We start from the raw sequence: 22,032 nt of genomic DNA, 5'->3' as shown, positions 1-22,032 counted from the left end.
CCCTCTTGGGTCCTTTTGCCATCGACCTCTTCGCCTCCAGGCTCAACGTCTAGCTGCCCCGGTTCTACAGCTGGCGCCCGGACCCGGCCGCGGAAGCAGTGGATGCCTTCCTGCAAGACTGGTCCGGCTCACCGCGGTACGCCTTCCCTCTATTTGCCATGATCCCTCGGGTTCTACTCCAAGTACGTCGCCAGATTTTGGGACACCCAGTTATGGTTCCCACAACTCCTGGAATTGGCGATAGATGTTCCCAGACTTCTACCTCCCTGCCGGGACCTTCTGCTGGACCCATCGGGCCAACGACACCCCCTCCTACTGGACGGTTCGTTGCGACTACTCGCATGGTGGATTTCGGGATCCCCTGGGAAATACAAGGCGTTTCGGACGCAACTCGACGCCTCCTGGCAGATGCATGGGCTCCCGGCACTAGACGATCATATGGGACCGCTTGGAGAGCTTGGACTGGCTGGTGCCTGGCTCGGGACTTTGATCCCGTATCAGCTCCTGTGACGGCGATTCTCCAGTTCCTCACATCACTATTCGAAGCGGTTCGGGCATATCGCACGATTAATCTGTATAGATCAGCCATCTCTTCGGCTCACCATGGTTTCGACGGCTGTCCGGCAGGCCAACACCATTTGGTGTGCCGCTTACTTAAGGGTTCACGCCTGTCACGTCCCCCCAGACCCCGTTACACGGCTACATGGGACGCCTCCTGCGTCCTGTCAAGGTTTATTTCCTGGCCTCCTAATTCGGAACTCACCCTGCGACAGCTGTCGGCCAAATTGGTTTCCCTGTTCTGCCTCATTTCGTGCAAACGGGTCTCGGACGTACGGGCCCTGGACTACGATGCCAGGTCTTTCACCCCGGACGGTGTGACATTTAACATCTCCAGACGGACTAAGACAGCTATACGCTCAGTCTTGTATCCGAGCTTTCCAACTACCCCGCTGTTATGCCCGGTGGCCTGTCTGAAAGAATACGAACTTCGGACGAAGGCCCATCGGTCGGCATCGTGCCCTCAACTCTCTCGATTCGTCGACCCTTCGCCCTGGTATCAAGCACTACCTTGGCTCGTTGGGTGAAATGAATAATGTCCCTGGCTGGTGTGGATACATCCATCTTTTGCGCTCACTCCACGCGTGGGGCATCAGCCACATCTATGGCATCTTCAGGAGCGCGCTTGGAAGACCTGATGAGGATGGCGGACTGGTCCAGAGAATCCACCTTCAGGGAATTGTACTTTAGGTCTCCGCCTCATGTTTTCTCTTCGGTTATTGCTCAGCTTTAAACTAGCAATATGAGCCTCCGTGTCTTGACATAAAATTACATGATTTTGCTATTACATGACGAAAAGTCATGATTTTATGAAAGACACGAGTATTGTCCCACCCTCTACATTGTTTTTTCTATCTTTGTTTCCCCCCCCCCCCCCTGTTGTTATATACCTGGTCAGTGAGTATTGCATTGTGCTCCGCATTTAATGACCTGCTATGTGCATATGTACTACTTCTGTTATGTATGCCTCAGGGGTTCTTAATCTGGCATTACGAACACTATGTTGTCTTTGATTTCCAATGTCTCGTATCTTGGCATGCGCAATTGGTTTAAGTACCGATATAACGTTTGGGCTCCTGTTCTTATGTTTTCACAGGTTGATTCTGCGCTTTTGACGCTGTTCAGAGATCCTCACTTCTTCCCAAGACTTCACCATGTTGGCTGGAGATCTTTGGTTGGTGCTGTGATGGACTCCCTATCGTTGACAATTCGTCACTTATCGTTGGTTTAGTTCCAGTTCGCAGATGGTTCCTGACAGTATCCGGCTGGACTTCAGGACGTTTTACCCTTCGCTGTTCTGGACTGTTCTCCAGTTCCTGTTGACTGGTTCGGTGTTGCATCTCCAAAGAAAGAGGAATTGTGTGGGGAGGTACTGCCTATTATACTGGGACTTGGTGTGGGAGTGGTCTATCACTATGGTTACTGTTTATATTCTTTGCTGCTATTGGTGGACAGTAAAGAAAGGGTTAAGCAATACTCGCCTCCGTGTCTTTCATAAAATCATGACTTTTCGTCATGTAATAGCAAAATCATGTAATTAAGCTATGAATAGGCCTACAAAATAAATGAGTATTTAAGAGTTTGGATTACTCATAGTAATCAAACACCAAGCTGACATTGTTACGTGTGTGTGTGTGTATATATATATATTATATATATATATATATCCATATATATCTATATCCATAGGCGTGCGCACGGGGTGTGCAGGGTGTGCCTGGGCACACCCTAATCCCCGCGGCACGCCTATGCATTGAGACCGGCAGGGGAGATCTCAGGATCTCCCCTGCCGGCTCATGCAGAGCCGGCGCTATCCGAGCGCCGGCTCTGCTCTCAGCCTCCCCTCACCGGCTCACAGGCAGTGAGGGAGGCAGGAGAGGACCGGCGGAGCTATTGCCAGCAGCTCCGCCGGGCTCCTCTCGCGAGATCTGAGCGTTGCTGCGGCAACGCTCAGATCTCACGTGAGTGAACTCTAGCCCTGCAGGGCTAGAGTTCACTCTCCACTGGACCACCAGGGATGGATGGCAGCAGCAGGATCCCCCCCTCCCAGGCATAAGGTAAGAAGGGAGGGGGGATAACTGATCTGCCCCCACCTCCACTGGACCACCAGGGACAAGGAACAAGAATCCCCCCTCCCCACATAAAGTAAGAAGGGAGGGGGGGATATTAAGTAATGTACCCCCACCTCCACCACACACACACACACACACAGCACACCCACACACACATACACAGCACACCCACACACACATACACAGCACACCCACAGACATACACAGCACACCCACACACACATACACAGCACACCCACACACACATACACAGCACACCCACACAGCACCCTCACAAACAGTACATTTACAGCACCCTCACAAGTGCACACACACACACACAAACAGCACCCTGACACACAGTACATTCACAGCACCCTCACAAGCACGCACACACAAACACCCTCACCCACATAGTACACTACCAGCACACACACACATCACACTAACAGCACCCTTACACAGCACACACACACAGCTTTGTGTGTGTGTGTGTGTATATATATATATATATATATATATATATATATATATATATATATATATATATATATATATATATATATATATATATACACACACGCCGCGTGTGCTTGTGCTTGAGGGTGCACACCCTAATGCAATAGGCTGCGCACGCCTATGTCTATATCACACACACACACACACACACACACAGTTGAATTCAGAGATTTCTGCATGAGGAAGAAAAGAGAAATCTGAATGAGCTTCACAAGCAATCAAGAGTTACCTCTCCCACTCAGGTCTCCATACATTTTTTTTTTTTTTTTATATATAAACCTAAATATGAGCTTAGTTGCATGAATGGTATTATATATCCTTGTTATCCTCCTATCTGGAACCAAATTAGAATGAAGTATACTACAACATTGTCAGAGAAAAAGGTTTAAAACAAACGTGGAACACCTGATGTGTTAAAAAAAAATGTCACTACTTTTAAAATCACAAATGAAACTAATCTTGTCAAGACATAAGCCCAATACCCAACATAAATGTATTGTCAAGCACCCAACACTAACTAAAATTTACATTTAAAAAAACAATTTTCCATGAGATACACACACTAAAATTACTGTCTGTTTCTTCCAAATTTTACATAGTACTAAAAATGTTACATTAAGTAGGAAACAATTGGCCACTTTCCAGATAGCCTGTCACCATCTGCCGAATTTCATCCTTTACAAGCTTGTCACAGGTCTCCTGTGGTTAAAACTGAATATATTCCTTTTCCAGTAATACCCCCATATGGTTGGGGAAATTTAATCCTATCCTTCAGATGACTTTAGAAGTTAAAAAATATATATATAATAATTTTTTAAATTAATACATTTATTTATTTTTTACACACACAAAATAAGGGCAATCTACTTGCGTTTTAGCTCCCATTTCCACCAGGTTAACAGATTGTTATAGAATATTGGTGGGTCTGTGCTCTGGTGGTTTTTTTTTTACCATCTAAATAGTTTTTGTATCTAAAAAAAGTTCAAAGTTGTAAAGATTGATACTGATTAGGAACTTCACTTACTACAGTCTGATTTTCTGAATTAGATTAAAACAAAAAAGTACCAACAAATAAAATAAAACAAAAAGCCAAACAATTAAATAGGAGATCATGTATGTTTCCCACCTATCTTGTAAAACACAAAATCAACAAAATATATATATATAAAAAAAAAAATAATAAATAAAAAATCCGGACAGGTTGCTTAGTACAGACTTTTTTTTGTCCCCCCTTCACAAAAAAATATTGTACTTTTCAGCCATACATAATGTCATTACCATACATAAGGGTTGTGTTAAGAATGGTTAAACTGCATAAAGTTTCAAATTGGTGTTTCTCATCATGCCTGAGAAAATCCTTTTATGAAAAGAGATTATACAAGTTCCGGAGATGTCCTTACCGTGAGTTAGTGGCATGTCTTGTTAAAAGGACAATTAGTTTCAAAACATGTCAAGGCTTTACAATGTCCTTTGTGAACCGTGTCAAGTGAAAAAAGGGGAGTATCGGGCGCATCTGATATTCCTATGTTTGTGCGGAGATCATATTAAAATTATTGCCTGCCATTTACCATGTCACGTAAGGTTGTTCAATCCTCAAAGTTGATAATTATCCTACAAACAACATATTACAAACTATTTGTAAGAGAACACCAAGATATATTGAATGTAGACTGAAATATTTGTTCTTCACATTAAAACACCAAAACATTCACATGAAACTGTACCATGGGAATTATTCATACATGCAGTAATGACACATGGCCAACACCCCTCACTACAATACTATAATCATGCATGGCAGAGCTGGTAAAAATACCAAAACACTCACTCCACTCTGTGATTTTACACAATCAGAATTTAGTAGCCCAATTAGCATGTCTAACACATGAAATAAGACTGAATATCACTGGTAGCGAGCTAGGTACAAACTCAGAAATGGGGAGTTTCAAATGCTTCCATTACTTCTACTGTGGTCATATTATTGTTATGCAAAAGGCAATACATAAAATGTCTAAGTATACCCATCATCCGTTCAAACCAAATCAAAAAGAAACACTGGACATAGAGTCCAGGCACCATGACCACTTCAAAATAATGAAGTAGTAATGGTGCTTGGAGTAAACTTTTATGGCGTTTAACATTTCCTTACAACCCTCTATGTGCAGCTTGACTGTTGGCTGATCCCAGCTGTCCAATTTAAAACTACACAAAGCAGGTACTCATTTAGCATTCTAAAAGAGCTGGTAACGTTGTTTTATCTGGAACCAAGTTTAACCCCCTTAAGACCGCAGCCAAATGTACAAGTTGTGAACAGAACAAAACGTAAACAAAACCTGGCATTTGCACTATATGTCTGTCCAACCGTAATTCACCTCTTTCATACTAAATGCACCCCCCCTTATTATATATAATTTTATTCAGGGGAAACAGGGCTTTCATTTCACATCAAATATTTAGGTATAAAACACAATTTAATAGGAATAAAATATTGAAAAAAATAAGAATTTTTAAAAAATGTTTAGTTCTACGTGAAATTCTAACTGTGACTGTCAAAATACTGTTTGCTTATACTGCAATAAAATACACATATTTGTATTCAGCGATGTCTCACGCGTAAAACAGTAACCCCTATATATAGGTTTTATAGTGTTTTGGAAAGTTACAGGGTCAAATATAGCATGTTACACTTTTCAGTTTTTTCACATTGAAATTTGCCAGATTGGTTACGTTACATTTGAGACTGTATGGTAGCCCAGGAATGAGAATTACCCCCATGATGGCATACCATTTGCAATAGTAGACAACCCAAGGTATTGCAAATGGGGTATGTCCAGTCTGTTTTAGTAGCCACTTGGTCACAAACACTAGCCAAAGTTAACGTTAATATTTGTGTGTGTGTGAAAAATGCAAAGAACTAATTTGAATGAACGCCAATTTTGGCCAGTGTTTGTGACTAAGTGGCTACTAAAAAAGACTGAACATACCCCATTTGCAATACCTTGGGTTGTCTACTTTTACAAATGGTATGCCATCATGGGGGTAATGCTTATTCCTGGGCTACCATATGGTCTCAAAGGTAACATAACCAATCTAGCGAATTTCATTGTGAAAAAACTGAAACACAATCCTTATATTTGACGCTGTAATTTTTGAAAACACCATAAAACATGTACATGAGGGGTACTGTTGTACTCGGGAGACTTTGCTGAACACAAATATTTGTGTTTCAAAACAGTAAAAAGTATTCGAGCAATAAGATTGTCAGTGTAAGTGCCGTGTATGTGTGAAAAATGCATAAAACGTCATTTTACTGACGATATCATCATTGTAATACATTTTACGGTTTTGAAAACACAAATATTTGTGTTCAGCGATGTCTCCCGAGTAAAACAGTACCACCCATGTACAGGTTTTATGGTGTCATGGAAAGTTATAGGGTTAAATATAGTGCTAGAAAATTTAATTCCCTTTACTTTCAGCATGGGTTGTCATGCAGGTCCCGCTAATTGTAATTAATAAACACACACACATATATATAGTGATATATACATATATACTTATGTATATAGATATATATATTATTTCGTTCTACGTGTATTTTGATATCAATATATATATATATATATATATCAAAATACAGTTAGAATGAAATTACATATATATTTTAATTTTTTTTACGTATATTTTGATATATATTAATATTTAAATACACTTTGTGTATGTGTAAATGTGTGTATATATAATCTATATAATCCAAGTGTTTTATTTGTAACTAATTTTTTTATTATTTTTTTTTAACTAATATTTTATTTTTATTACAGGAGAGGGGGCAGAGACGGTGTCAGCCAGTGATTTCACATCACTGGCTGACACACAGGATCAGTGATCACAGTGACTGCTTGTTTCTGTGATCACCTCCTGCAGATTGGGCAATTGACCACAAGGGGGGAGTGCCTGGGTGGTACAAGCACTCCCCCCTACCAATCTGCAGGGGGATCATTGCGCCTGTTACATGCATCTGCCATTAGGCTGACACATGTAACACTGATCGCAGTGACAGGCTGTCACTGCGATCAGAGCGCAGTGACAGCTTGTCACTGCGATCTCAGACAGTGCAGATCGCGGTCACTGACCCCAGGGGGACTGCCTGGGGGGCCAGGTAAGTCCCCCGACCGCGATCTGCACAAAGGGAGAGCCGCCGGCCACGTGTGTCAGCCGATTTGAAATCGGCTGACACACGGAAAATACTGATCGCAGTGACAGCCTGTCACTGCGATCAGAGACTGCAGATCGCGGTCACCGGCCACAGGGGGGGGTTGCCTGGGGGGCCAGTCATCCCCCCCTGACTGCGATCTGCAGCTGGCGATTAGCGCCGGCCACGTAGGCGGCCATTATAGCGAGGGCGTACTATTACGCCCGCCGGCGTTTAGAGCCAGCTCCTGCAGGGCGTAATGGTACGCCGTCCGGATTTAAGGGGTTAAAAATAAAAAAAAAAGTCTAGATCAATTCTAAACATCCTCTACGAACTTAAAACTGACATAATGCTTTCTTAAAAGGGACAAGCATCACTTGTGTTCCATTTTTTTGTTTGCTTGCTGGATTAAAAAAAAAAAAAAAATACAAAAATATATATATATTTTGATTCATTTGAGATTGTCTTTGGTAAAGTCCTCTCTAAAGCTTCCAAGTTAATTAAGAATTACATGGACTCAGAACATGCAAACAAACCAAAACAAAACAGATATTGTACATATATTGCAGAAAAGCAGGTTTCCAATATATACATTCAAAAAATACACGATAGATCCATCCTTTCGGTACTTTTGCACATATTTGTTATTAAAAGGTAAATTTACTTGATGAATATCAATTTGATATGCTACCAATATGCTACAAAGTAAGCAGAGAGAATAAAAGGAGGCCACAAGCAAACCCTATTATTAGTTTTAATTTGACAAACAAATTAATGCTGGTTACACTTTAAATGTGTCAAGCAATCCATGAGTCACAGACCAATTATCTCTTCAAGTGTTTAAGTAGTTTAAACAATACATTATTTTTTTTTTATATTCCTGAGGCACATTGAGTTATAAGCTATAAGCTGGTTCCTGACCGGGGGCTCAGATCTCAGAAACCGACAAAGAACTATGTAAACACAAATCAAGTGCAATTGATTTAGCTTATTTATTATCATAAAGAGATTAAAATGTGAAGTCCGATGCTACTAGCCAGGCCTTAAAAAAAAAAAAAAAAAAGTGGTTACACACTACAGCATGCCATAGCATATGAACCAGGGGTGAGTTTCTACTCTCCAGGGCTACATTTTCACTCGTCAATGGCTAATGAACATTATTAGCCCTGTAGAAATTTTTACGGTTTATTGTATCTTTGGTAGTTTTTCTGCAACAAGACTGGCTGGATAAAAGGAAGAGAACACAGGATATTGCCCAGAATATTGTTATAACAGCACATCTTGCCAAGTAAATAATCAGAAACACTGCTCACAGCAGCAATGAGATCTCATAATGACTTCCCTACATTAAAAACCAAATAAAAACCAAAACAAAACAAAACCCTTTTATAAAAAAACAAAACAAAACATAAGGTATTTAAGTTATTACCAATTGCAAAGGGTAGTATTAGGATCCCAACACACACATTTGCCTCCATCAAACACATTATTGCTGTATTTGTTTACACATTTATAGCTTTTATACACACATGAACCAAACCCTCTACCCATGGAGTACTACTGAAATAGTTAATGGTAACAGAGCAATTACAGATTTAGTTAAGTCTAAGATCATGCTCTTCATTATTTTTAATTTGCACTACATTATACTCAAACACGCAGGGGGATACTGCAGTTAAAAATGACAATTACTAGAGGAACAGTTGGTACATAAAGAACAGCATCAGCTAATAAAACAGGGGAGACAACAAGCGGGACAGGAGACTGCAAGGCTAATAATGTTGGTCAACCCTGCTGACATCACTCTATGACCGCTTTGAATTTGCACTGGCAAGGAGCAGATTTAGGTTTTTCAGTTACACCTATATTAAAAGCAGCTCCTGCCTTACGTTTACAAATGTGAATGCAGCATACACAAGAACAAAGATCTTCAAACAATAAAAAGTAGATACAACTGTAAGTGGAGAATTCTGAATCCAAACGAGTGAAATGTACAAAACCAAAACAAAAAGCATTGTCGCAATGATGCTCTTTAACCCACTATTTATTCAAGATCTTATTTGTCGTAACTACCAGCGTGAAGCCACATGTCTCACCTGCTTTCCATCCAGTGTGCATAATCTCTTCACAATGCCTGAATCCAACTTAATAGCATCCGTAATATCTGTCAAGACTTGTTCAAAGGAATGGGCTGTTTTTTTATTTAGAAGGATCCTCACTGCCTTTCGTGGCTTCACTCCACTCCGTATAACAGTCACTAGTTTGGGCTTGATGAAATCTTTACTTTCCTTCATCTCATTCTTCAAGGTGGTTAAAGACGAAAGGGACCGAGCAGAACCAGTCCTTACATTCACAGACCAGCTTGGACTACAATTTCTGTTGTAGTCCACTTTGCGAAAAGCTTCATTCGAAGCACACACATAGCTTTCACCTGAAATCAATGAGAAAACATTTGTGAATACAAACCTGTGTTTGAGTTTACAATTTGTTATTTCATATTTGTCTTTAAGAAGTAATAAGACAGTGGTTACACATGTCACATTTACAACAAATACAGGACAATTTTACTATAGACTTAAATCAACAAGTATTTAAAGCTAAAATAAGCACACTAGTAACAAGTAGGTCTTTTCAGGGAACAGGTGAGTTTAATTAAAAGTGTCCTTTCAAAGTCACTACAATATTGGACATTAAAGACATTGTAAATTCCTGTCCTAATGTGTTTTACACCCCACCTCCTATAGAATGTAAGCTCGTTTGAGCAGGGTCCTCTTCAACCTATTGTTCCTGTAAGTTTATTTGTAATTGTCCTATTTATAGTTAAATCCCCCTCTCATAATATTGTAAAGCGCTACGGAATCTGTTGGCGCTATATAAATGGCAATAATAAATAAATAATAATAAAACAGGAAGGTTCAAGTTGTGAGTAAGTTAATTAGGTTGTGTTTTTAATACATTATACTATTTATTTTTAAGATTTTCTAGTTTCTCCATTTATAAACAAACAAACAAACAAAGTCATGTTATCCAATAAAATAAAACTAGAATTTGAGCTAAATAGTTATAATGGCCCTCTAAAGTCAGTGCAGTTTGGCTATACAATAAAAATATTAATATTTGTAGCATTGGACATTTGCATTTTTCTTTTTTTTTTACATGCAACTTAAAAGGAATAATCTTAGTACAGCTAAGGCTGGAATTATGTATCCATTTTTAAACATATTTTTTCTATGGTAGGAGTGGTTATGGTTATATAGTGCATTCAAATAATTGAGGTTTTCATTTTTGTTAAATTTTGTAGTGGTTTATTCCACTAAAATGAGGAACAATTATTGACTTTGCTGACTGATTTTGTCACTAAAAGGGTATTAATTACACGTGATACACATTACCAACCTCCTCCCCCCCAAAAAAAAGTGGAAACTAATTGATTAACAGCAAGCAAACCATACTTATAAAAATGTTGTTTTCAACAATCAGGCAAATTTACTTCACATAGAAAATGCACGTATCCCACATAGTTTAAATGTTTTGTTTCTGTGAAAAATAGTATTTACAATGATCTATTTTTCCCTCGCTAAGTAACCGTTATCCAATTTTAATTGTTTTTTTTTTTTTTTTTTTTTTTTAAATCCTTTCTCTTCTATGCAGTACAGACCAAAAAAATCAGTAGTAAAAGGTATGCATGCCTACATCCAATATACTACTTTGCAGAACGTTTTTTGTCCACTGCGTGCTCCCCTTATAGAGAGAATAGAGATCTGTAACCAGGTTAGTTAGCCAGTAACTACAGGTGGCTGGGTAGATGTACTACTCCTCACATTCTCCCGGCTCTATTTACGGCTAGCTTGAAGCACTGTGTTTTGACCAAATACTGTGAGCAGCCAAGGGAGAGTAGGTGGTTGGAAGATTCAGTTTATGAGTGACATTCTCTTTAAAGGTTAACCGTTACTTCTCGGAAATTACACCATAGGATATTTCATTTAAAAAAAAAAAAAAAGAAAAAAAAGAAGGTATACAACAAATGATTGACAGGGAGCCAATAAGGAGTTGCCCGGTTTCAGGAGAAAAAGAGGAATAGGTTTGGATTGCTACATTTACATTTGGTCTTTCCAACCTGCCAAAGTAGATATTTGTTTACTATATTTGATATACATTATAAAAAATCCTGGTAATGGTTTCCCCTTTAACATTTTTAAGAGAAAGGTCACATTTTCTACTACCCACATAAGAAATATAAGTCTACTATATGAATCTTACTCCAGAAAGTAAATAAAATCAGACAACAGGTGATAATGCTATTCTAGGAAAATTCATCATGTTGAACAGAAACAGCTGACAACGTGAGGGGAACTAGGAAATTAGTATGAATCAGAAACAGCTAAATTAGGTTTATTGTTACACTTCCAACAGCCATTTCCTATCAGGTCTGGCTAGTCAAGCCAAGGAAAGACAGAAGGGGTGCTGCCTGTGGAGACAAAGTGTAGAAGTGAACATTTCAATACCCTGTCAAGCCAGATAGACAGGGCCGGCCTTAGGGGTGTGCGAGGTTTGCAGCCGCACAGGGCACAATGGAGCAGAGGGGGCCGTGCGGCCAACACAGCTCCCACATGACCGGCCAAGATAAAAAAAAAAAAAAAAAAAAATTGCGGCGGGGGTGGGGCGGAGCTAAAAGTGCCGTAACTGCTGCAGGGGAAGCAGGAAGGAGTCTCTGCTTCCCCCAACAACCAGAATCCAGGAGCTGCACTGCCTGTTTGCCTCCACAATGAACAGAGGTAACTATGTGTGATTGTCTGCCTGAGTGGCTGTCTGCCCGTGTGTGTGTGTGTATGTATGACTGTCTGCGTGTGTGACTGTCTCGGCAGACTAGATGGGCCGAATGGTTCTTATCTGGCGTCACATTCTATGTTTCTATGTCTGCCTGTGTGTGTGTGTGTGTGCGTGCGTGCGTGCGTGTATGACAGGGTGTGTGGGAAGGAGGAGATGGAAGGGGGGGGCGCTGTGAATATTTTTCGCACAGGGCACCCAAAGGCCTAAGGCCGGCCCTGCACATAGAATGTATATTTAATAACTCAAAGATGACAGTTTAGATAGGGGAAATCGAGAACGCTCCAATCAACCAATCAAGCACTCCAACAGGGCAATCAAGGGTTCGGTTCGGTCCACAAATATGGATTTGATGCAGAGTTGGACTGTACAAACCCTGATTCAGCATGAGTGCATGTATTAATTTATATCAGGGCATACAAAAAAGTAAATAAGATTTTAGAATTTAGAAAAACTGTGAGAGTAGGCACTAGGCCATCCACCTTTCATACAAAGGTATACACCCAGTTCTTATGCAGTGTACATGTAAGTAGATTTCTAAAATTTTAGAAAATCAGAGAACTGCGTAAAGCATTCATGATCTCCAGTATTCATCTTAAATGCTATCGACTTGAAGTAATGTTATGGAACGTATTGCAAAGTGTGCATATTGCCCCAGGAATCGCTAGTAGAGAATGTTTGCAGCCCACAGTTATAGTTTAAAAAGGAGAAGACATACGTGTAAGCTGTAAAGCCACATGGGGTCCCATGGCAACAGGAGTGCCAGGAGGACACAGAGTTCACACACCTGTGTCCAGCTTTGCCTTCGCTTGTAGCAAGGGCAGACTGAGCAGTTGGGTACTCAGTCATAGACCAAGGGCCCAAAGCGGGGAGATAACTGATGCCTTGCCCAGTGAGCCCCTGGGTGCAGGGACCCTCAGAACAGCCTGCCCCCACTAACATGAAGTTAGCCACTGCTGCCAATGGAGTTTGCCATCTTTGGTCACCTGGGCATGTGCTCAGCTAACCAAAGGAAACGAAGAGGGTTAGCATGCAGTCACAGTGGTGTAAAGGCATACATTGTGCTGTGTAGCATGCAGACACAGTAGTGTAGCAAAGGGGATTCAGAGGATTGTTGGGGTGTCACAGGACCAAATGGGCCTGCCAACATCCAATGGCATTTGGGATGTTACATCAGCAGGTGCCTGGAAACTGCAATGTCCATAGTGGGGAAGCAGGAAGGAGTCCCTGCTTCCCCACCATTAGACACCTGGTAATTTAATTCTGGCTGCTCTTTTCCTCGTCCTCCCCACCTATCATGGTATACCGTAAACTGTGCAAGTTTGTATGTCCAAGTATGTGATCGTACATACATACATACATACATACATACATATATACATATACATATATACATACATGTATGTATGTATGTATGTATGTATGTATGTATGTATGTATGTATGTATGTATGTATGTATGTATGTATGTATGTATGTATGTATGTATGTATGTATGTATGTATGTATGTATGTATGTATGTACAGGGGAGGGCTGGCAGCCTTAGGCCTGGGGGGCAAAACCAGTCAAGTGGCCCATTGCGCCACCAAATCAGTTCACCATCCATGCCCACCTTTTTCTGGTTTTATAACGGATGTTATTGATGTTATGCTAATCAGTAGCTCTTTGCCATACCCGCTCCTTCACGGCTCTGACTTTCAATGTTGTCAGAGCACAGGCTGAGAATCTCTGAGCCTGTGCTCTGACTCACTAACTGAGCGCCGGAACCACGAGGGAGAGGATTTGATCTGACTGCACCTACTGCTGGTGCGCACCAGTGGACCACCAGCGAATCGTTTAAATTAAATATGCTGGTGTACCCAACTTGTGAGCTGTGTTGGCCGCCGGGCGCCTCTGTTGTCATGGCACCCTGCGTGACCGCACAGCTTGCCCACCCTAACGGCTGGCCCTGCTGACACACACTGACGTTACTCCTTAGACATCCCTCAATATTAATACAGACATCAGAGTAAACACCAATAAACTGTGGAAACAGAGCTGATCCCCCCAAATTTATAAAGGTTTGCTTAGAGGATTTATTCAAGATTAAATCATGCCTCCTCCTCTCTGTAGGCTGGGAGGAAGTGAAGAGTAATCACAGTCTCCCAGCACAACGCCACCTGTGGCTGCTGGGGAACAGCTGTTTAATGTAATGCTTGCAGGACGGCCAGCTGCCGCAGAACCTCTTTGTTTCCGTCTCTGCAAAGGGCTCTAGGCACTGCTTGTTGTGAGTGTGAGCCACTGTAAATTAGGGGCAGAGGGCACTTGCACTGCGGTCAAGACGGGTCTGGGCAGGAGGAGAGTGCAGTGCAATCAGTGCACTCCCCTCCTGTGGGTCACCAGTAGACTGGTGCACCTGCCCAGGATCAGAGCCGGTGCAAGGATTTTTGCCGCCCTAGACAAAATATACATTTGCCGCCCCCCCATGTGACATCACAATGCCCCACCCATATGATCTGCCATATGAACTAACGCCAGTGCTGCACACAGTGTGTGTTTACATTAAAAAGCCTGCAGGGACCAGCTTTAGACACCAGAACCACTTCATTAAGCTATAGTGTCCCTTTAATGTGAGGTAAATTATAGATTAGTGTCACTAATAATATACTAGATTGCCTACTTACAATTAGATGAGGATGATGATGGGCTGCAGTTTGGCTCCACTCGTCTGGTGTAGAACAGGACCTCTGGAGGCTGTTTGCAACTATGGTCACAACATTCAACGTTCTGGGAGAATTGGAAGCAGCTCCATTTTTTGGGGGCCTCTTACACAGCTCAAGGTCTGGGCCCCAGTGCCTGACGGTGAGTATGCCCATAAGGCCCACTCATAAGTCCACTTATATGTTCCACCCACCCATGAGCTCGCTCACAGGGAGTGGAGTGTGTAGGGGATGTGTTATGTGATCTCATATGTGTGCTTATGGTATGTAGTGTATATGGATACCAGTTTGTGCAGGTGATGCAGTGTGTTTGTGTGTAGTGGAAGCAGTGTGTATTTGTGTATAAGGGATGTATTATGTGTTTCTGGTTGTGTGTGAGGGATGCATTGTGTGAATCTGTGTTTGTATGCATAAGGGATGCAAGGTGTGTGTCTGTATGTGTGTGCATTGAGTGTAAGAGATGCATTGTGTTTCTGTGTGTATGTAAGAAAAACAGTGTGTGTGTTTGCATGTGTGTGTAAGGGTTTGCATTGTATGTTTCTGTGTATGTGTGCAAATGATGCATTGTCTTTGTGTGTAAGGGTTGCATTGTGTGTGTGTGTAATGGATGCATTGTGTGTTTCTCTGTGTGTAAGTGAAGCATGTTCTGTTTCTGTGTATGTATAGGGATGCATTGTGTGTTTCTGTGTATGTATAGGGGTGCATTGTGTGTTTCTGTGTATGTATAGGGGTGCATTGTGTGTTTCTGTGTATGTATAGGGATGCATTGTGTGTGTGTGTGTGTGCGCGTAGTGTTAAAGAGCTCCCTGTCTTGCCCCCTGTCCTATAGAGCTGTCCCTTCTGTCCCTTAGAGCTCTCCCCTGCCCCTTAGTGGTCTCTCCTCTCCCCCATACCTCCCCTAGCGGCCTCTTCTCACACTCACCCACCCTCCCTGTGCTCTTCTCATCCCCCCTCCACCCTCCCTGTGTTCTTCTCACTCCTCCCTCTGTGTGTTCTCACCCCCCCTGTGTTCTTCTTACCCCCCTCCTCCCTGTGTTCTTCTTACTCCCCCCCTTGTTCTTCTTATTACTCCCCCCTTCTTCTTACCCCCCTTCTTCTTCTTAACCCTCCTACTTCTTCTTACCCCCTCCTTCTTTTTCTTACCCCTTCCTTCTTCTTACCCCCCCCCCTTCTTCTTCTTACCCCCTTCTTCTTCTTACTCCCCCTCTTCTTCTTACCCCCTTCTTCTTCTTACCCCCCTCTTTTTCTTATCTCCCCTCCTTCTTACTTCCCCCTTCTCTTACTCTCCCCCTCCCCTCTTTTTACTCTCCCCCTCCCCTCTTTTTACTCTCCCCCCTCCCCTCTTCTTACTCTCCCCCCTCCCCTCTTCATACTCTCCCCCCTCTTTTTACTCTCCACCTCCCCTCTTTTTACTCTCCCCCCTCCCCTCTTCTTACTCTCCCCCCCTCCCCTCTTCTTACTCTCCCCCCCTCCCCTCTTCTTACTCCCCCCTTCCCTCTTCTTACTCCCCCCCTCCCCTCTTCTTACTCTCCCCCCTCCCCTCTTCTTACTCTCCCCCCTCCCCTCTTCTTACTCTCCCCCCTCCCCTCTTCTTACTCTCCCCCCTCTTTTTACTCTCCACCTCCCCTCTTTTTACTCTCCCCCCCTCCCCTCTTCTTACTCCCCCCTTCCCTCTTCTTACTCCCCCCCTCCCCTCTTCTTACTCTCCCCCCTCCCCTCTTCTTACTCTCCCCCCTCCCCTCTTCTTACTCTCCCCCCTCCCCTCTTCATACTCTCCCCCCTCTTTTTACTCTCCCCCTCCCCTCTTTTTACTCTCCCCCCTCCCCTCTTCTTACTCTCCCCCCCTCCCCTCTTCTTACTCCCCCCTTCCCTCTTCTTACTCCCCCCCTCCCCTCTTCTTACTCTCCCCCCCTCCCCTCTTCTTACTCTCCCCCCTCCCCTCTTTTTACTCTCCCCATCCCCTCTTCTTACTCTCCCCCTCCCCTTTTCTTACTCTCCCCCCTCCCCTCTTCTTACTCTCCCCCCCTCCCCTCACTCTCCCCCCTCCCCTCTTCTAACTCTCCCCCCCTCTTCTTACTCTCCCCCCCTCCCCTCTTTTTACTCTCCCCCCTCCCCTCTTTTTACTCTCCCCCCCTCCCCTCTTCTTACTCCCCCCTTCCCTCTTCTTACTCCCCCCCTCCCCTCTTCTTACTCTCCCCCCCTCCCCTCTTCTTACTCTCCCCCCTCCCCTCTTTTTACTCTCCCCATCCCCTCTTCTTACTCTCCCCCTCCCCTTTTCTTACTCTCCCCCCTCCCCTCTTCTTACTCTCCCCCCCTCCCCTCACTCTCCCCCCTCCCCTCTTCTTACTCTCCCCCCCTCCCCTCACTCTCCCCCCTCCCCTCTTCTAACTCTCCCCCCCTCTTCTTACTCTCCCCCCCTCCCCTCTTTTTACTCTCCCCCCTCCCCTCTTTTTACTCTCCCCCCCTCCCCTCTTCTTACTCTCCCCCCTCCCCTCTTCTTACTCTCCCCCCTCCCCTCTTCTTACTCTCCCCCCTCCCCTCTTCTTACTCTCCCCCCCTCCCCTCTTTTTACTCTCCCCCCTCCCCTCTTCTTACTCTCCCCCCCTCCCCTCTTTTTACTCTCCTCCCCCCCCCCCTTCTTCTTACCCCCTCCCCTGTAGGTGGCCGAGCTGCACTCCTGTCCGCGGTCCCGGCCGGAGTGAAAGGAAGGTGCTCAGTGTGCACCTTCCTGTCAGTCCGGCCGGGTACAGGAAACAGAAACTCCTGTTCCGCGCGGAACAGGAGTTTCTGTTTCCTGTACCCGGCCGGACTGACAGGAAGTGCACACTCAGTGTGCACCTTCCCATCACTCCGGCCGGGACCGCGGACCGGAGACCGGCTCGGCCCCGCTACAGGGGAGGGGAGGGAGGGGAGAAGCTGCTGCAGCCGTCTGAGCGCTCTTTACAGAGCGCTCGGCGGCTGCAGCATTTAAAGGGCCGGCCCGCCGCGGCCGGTCCTAAAATAATTTCGGGCGGCCTGGGGGGCAATTGCCTCCCTGCCCCCCGGCCCAGCCCGCCCCTGTGTATGTATGTATGTATGTATGTATGTATGTATGTATGTATGTATGTATGTATGTATGTATGTATGTATATATAAATTCTCGTTAGATGCCGGATTCATCATGGAATGGGAAAATTGCCAACATAAAAGCACACTAGGAGTATTTTTATTTTATTTTTTAAAACTTTCCTCCCCTGCACATTATACACCTCAGCAAATGCTGCAATAGTGTTTGCTGGCAACGAGGAACTGTCACTTCGCTGAAATGTTCATTTTGACTATTTCGTCTTTCAATTGAAAATTTACTTTTAATTCCTGGGAATTCTCATTTTTTTTTTTTTTTTTTTTTTTTTTTTTTTTTAACGGTGGGAGGTATTGGATGAGAGAGTGTGGCCAGGGAGGGACACCGAACATTTTTCGCACAGGGCATCTAAAAGGCTTAAAGGGACACTATAGGCACCCAGACCACTACAGCTCACTGAAGTGGTCTAGATGCACTGCCCCAGGTCCCTTAACCCTGCAAAGCTCATTATTGCAGTTTTTAAGAAAATATACCTCTAGTGAAAGCCACTAGAGGGACTTCTGGGCCGTCCGGCAACGTTTGATCAATTTTTGTTTTCCTGGCACTATAGTTCCCCTTTAAGATCGGTTATTATTCCCAATGGCAGTTTTATTGCGTCGCAAACTATGTGGAAATTAACCAGTATTTGTAGACCTCTGATGTGTGTATATCCAAGTATAGGATTTGAAAAGGTTTGTATGAAGATGCAACTGAGAAATGATTGTGTGACTTAAAATTAAGAGCGTTAATTTAATTTGAAGATTGGTATGTGCTACGCAAAATAGTAAGGCAAGATGGCTCAATTATAACTAAAAATAATAAAAAAAAAAAAAAAAAAATATATGCAAGTTCTTTGCATGGATTTGTTTAAACTCTGCTAACTCCCGGAGGTCTCTTTAATTGCCTGTGAGGTTTAGTGTATCCTCTCTGCATAAAACAAGAGTATTCCTCAGGCTTCCCCAGTATTGATTTTTATATTACTGAGTGGCCTTTCAATAGAATAATAATATCCAATACAATTCTTTAGAAACCCAATGAATTTCTCATCTATGTGCTGAATTGTGTAAAGTGCATTGCCATGCTTTGGTTTAACATATTTGTTTTCTATCAGAATGTAACTATGTATTGTTTTATTTTCTTCTAAATGCATCTTTTTTGAAAGCCCAAGCAAACAAGTGACTAAGTTACAAACTTTGTTCAAGCCAATGATTTGCTTCTCCCACCCCCCATTAAAAGAAAAAAACAAAAACAAAAACAGACAAACACAGAGAATACTGAGAACGGACAACAGCTCGAAGGCTTCTTCTCTTAATCTCTTTTTGGTGAAATACATTTACTTAGTCTCTCCCTGAATTAAAAGGGTTAATCAGAAGTGGACCCCGTGCTCACTGTGCCTAGAGGTGTGACAGTTACACCTCGATGACAAGGCCAAAAAGCCTCTGTGCACTAAACAAACAGCCTTTTTTGAATATGTTTTAAAGAAACATCCCTCCCTCTTTGTGAAGTGAAACGCTCCAATCATAGCTGACTGGACCACCCAACGGGCTTCCGTGATGATGAATGGGGGAGAAGCACTGGAAAGTTCAACCTGTGCAGGATTTCAGGTACGTTTTAAAAACCCTTTTTACGGTTTAAGTTCAAAGTTCTCTCTGCAGCTTGATCCTCCTTGCCTGATGGGAGGGCAGCAGAGGCATTGACGGAGGGAATACCGCTATTGGCTGTGTGGTGCCAGCATGCTGTGTTTGCTAGTGTCCAACATCAATTTTGCACAGAATTGGCAGTAGCCAGCCCGGAATTTCTTACAGCTCCAAAAGCCAAGATGTTAATTTCTGTATTTGCAGCGTTTCAAAGCAAAAAGCTGCATGTATAGAGTCCAGGTACCATGACCACTTCAAATAAATTAAGTAGTTATGGTGCTTGAAATAACCATTTAAGATGTTTTACATTTCCTAGCAACCCTTTTATGCGAAGCTTGACTGTTGGCTGACCCCAGCTGTCAAATGTAAAACTACACACAAAGCAGGTACTCATTTAGCATTCTAACACAGCTGCCAGAAGATATACCCATAATACAGAAAACCTTTAGTAACCTGTACATCTACACGACAATAACCTTGAATACTGGGAAACAAAAATATTTCAAAAAGCGATTAAAAATGTAATATTTTTAGAAGTAATTCTATAAAAGAGGTGCTTTAACAAAGTGAAATGGAAAGCCTCATTGAAGCATTAACAAAATGTGGCTGTTTTACAATGAACTGGCAATGTTGATCATTTATATATATATATATATATATATATATATATATATATATATATATATATATATATATACACACACACACACACACACACACACACGAAATTATGAGAATGCCCCCACTCACAGAAAAATGTTGTATTGCTATAAATAAGTCCTGCACATCAAGCAGTTGAATTAAAATGTGTATTATATGTATTTTCACTCAGGGTATGACAATATGAACTGGGCCTCCATCACCATTTACAGGTGACACTGGAATATGTCACACTGTGTATAAACATGTACAATGATTGAACGGGCCATCTGCACTACAACCACTGTATTTAATCCATTACACGTAATGGTTATTAATGCAGCGGAAGCAATGCCATAATAACACAGTGCAGAATAAAGTAGGGTACCATTCCACGCCATCCATCCCTGCCCATGGCACACACCGCACTGCCACCACCCATGTGCCAGGTTCAATGTAATGGCCATTATAACCATGATGGTGGGTGGCTGTGTGAGTAGGTTAATTTTACCCCCCCCCCCCCCCCCACCGGTGTAAAGCCAGCACAGCCCCGGTACACCTGCGGCTCACGGAGTGCCAGTATTACCTTCCTGTAGCTCCTCCAGGCTGCAGATCTTCCTGCCGCCATCCAGGGTGTAGATGCAGCGCACCCCCTGGGGCAGGCTGACATTGTCGGAAAGGGATCGGGTGAGTTCCATGAGCAGAGCGTCGAACGATCGGAATCTCTCAGAGGACACGGCGTACGGCAGCCCCTTGAAATATCGGTCGCCGTTGCGGTAGAAGCGGACCTTCTTGGCTTTGCGCTCCGAGCTGAGCGCCTGCAGGGTGCGGGTGCGGTAGTAGCTGCAGTGGGCGCTGTGTGCGGGGCTGGGGATCAGACCATTGTTATTATTGCCGCCCCGGTGCATTGAGCCCGAGCTGCTCCCCGGACCGGTCCGCCTGGACTGCCGGGGCTTCCTGCTCCTCTCCTCGAAGTGCTCCAGCTCGATGCTCCGGGAGCTCGCCATTGTGGTTTCTAGCCAGCCCAGAGCTAATCAATAGCAGCCGCAATCAGCGATGTATGAGAGCTAGTAATGGATGATAATAATGGGAGCAGTCAGAGCCAGGAAACCTGCAGCATCTTCATCCACTGACACACACTGCCAGCTATGCTGGGGGAAGGAGTAATGGGGGGGATCCAATGAAGGAGCTGATGGGGGATCCTGAGAAGGAGCTGATGGGGGGGATTCAGAGAAGGATGGGGGATCTCCTCAGGCTGTCAGTGTCACTCCCCCTGGAGTCCTGGCTGGGAGCAGCATGCCATCTGGGTTGAGGAGCTTGCAATCTGTTTCATGGTGAGTGCAGGGAGTTCTGGGCCAATGCAGCAAGGCATGCAGCATAGCTCACCCTGGGGCAGCCCTTCTATGGAGACTGTGCCAGGGGGCTCAGCTCAATGCAGTGCCCCTTTTCATGCAACAGGATAAATTGCTGGGTTTTCTCCCATTCAGTGCAGGCACAGCACACACACCCAGCCAGCTGCTTCCATCCCAGTGATAAGTAGAAAAAAAATGTATAGGTCCTCCTCCTACTTTGACGCTTCCTCACAGCAGATAGTACTGACTACTAGAGCAGCAGCAAGCACTCCCCTTTCACACCCCCAGATGATTGGTCCATTTTAGGCAGTGTAGGAGAACCCACAGAAGGGCCAAGCCTCGCCCTCTGACATCACTAGCCCCTTCTGCAAAAAAGATGCATCTTTGCTGCAGTCAAAGTACTGTTGTAGTCAAATGAACAGGTCGGTTTTAATCAAGTACACATGAAGCTTAGGATT

At 43.7% G+C, this 22,032-nt stretch overlaps 1 protein-coding gene across 5 annotated transcripts in view; it reads right to left on the bottom strand.

The window, feature by feature from the left end:
• The window catches only part of DCLK2 (doublecortin like kinase 2), a 107,423-nt gene extending 85,831 nt beyond the window's left edge, over positions 1 to 21,592 (bottom strand). For all 5 annotated transcript variants that reach the window (XR_010091257.1, XM_063458496.1, XM_063458497.1 and 2 more), the window contains exons 1-2: positions 20,809 to 21,592; positions 9,417 to 9,751 (exon numbers count right to left, since the gene is read on the bottom strand). Coding sequence is in view for 4 of the 5 variants with exons in the window: in XM_063458496.1 (XP_063314566.1) it covers positions 9,417 to 9,751; positions 20,809 to 21,229 (756 nt within the window). In the remaining variant the exon portion in view is untranslated. The remainder of the gene's footprint in view (positions 1 to 9,416; positions 9,752 to 20,808) is intronic.
• Between the last annotated feature and the right edge of the window lie 440 nt (positions 21,593 to 22,032).

The sequence above is a fragment of the Pelobates fuscus genome, chromosome 6 (genome assembly GCF_036172605.1).
Source record: "Pelobates fuscus isolate aPelFus1 chromosome 6, aPelFus1.pri, whole genome shotgun sequence".
NCBI lineage: Eukaryota > Metazoa > Chordata > Amphibia > Anura > Pelobatidae > Pelobates > Pelobates fuscus.
The sequence above is the reverse complement of the archived record's forward strand: the minus strand, read 5'-3'. Positions and strand labels throughout refer to the sequence as shown.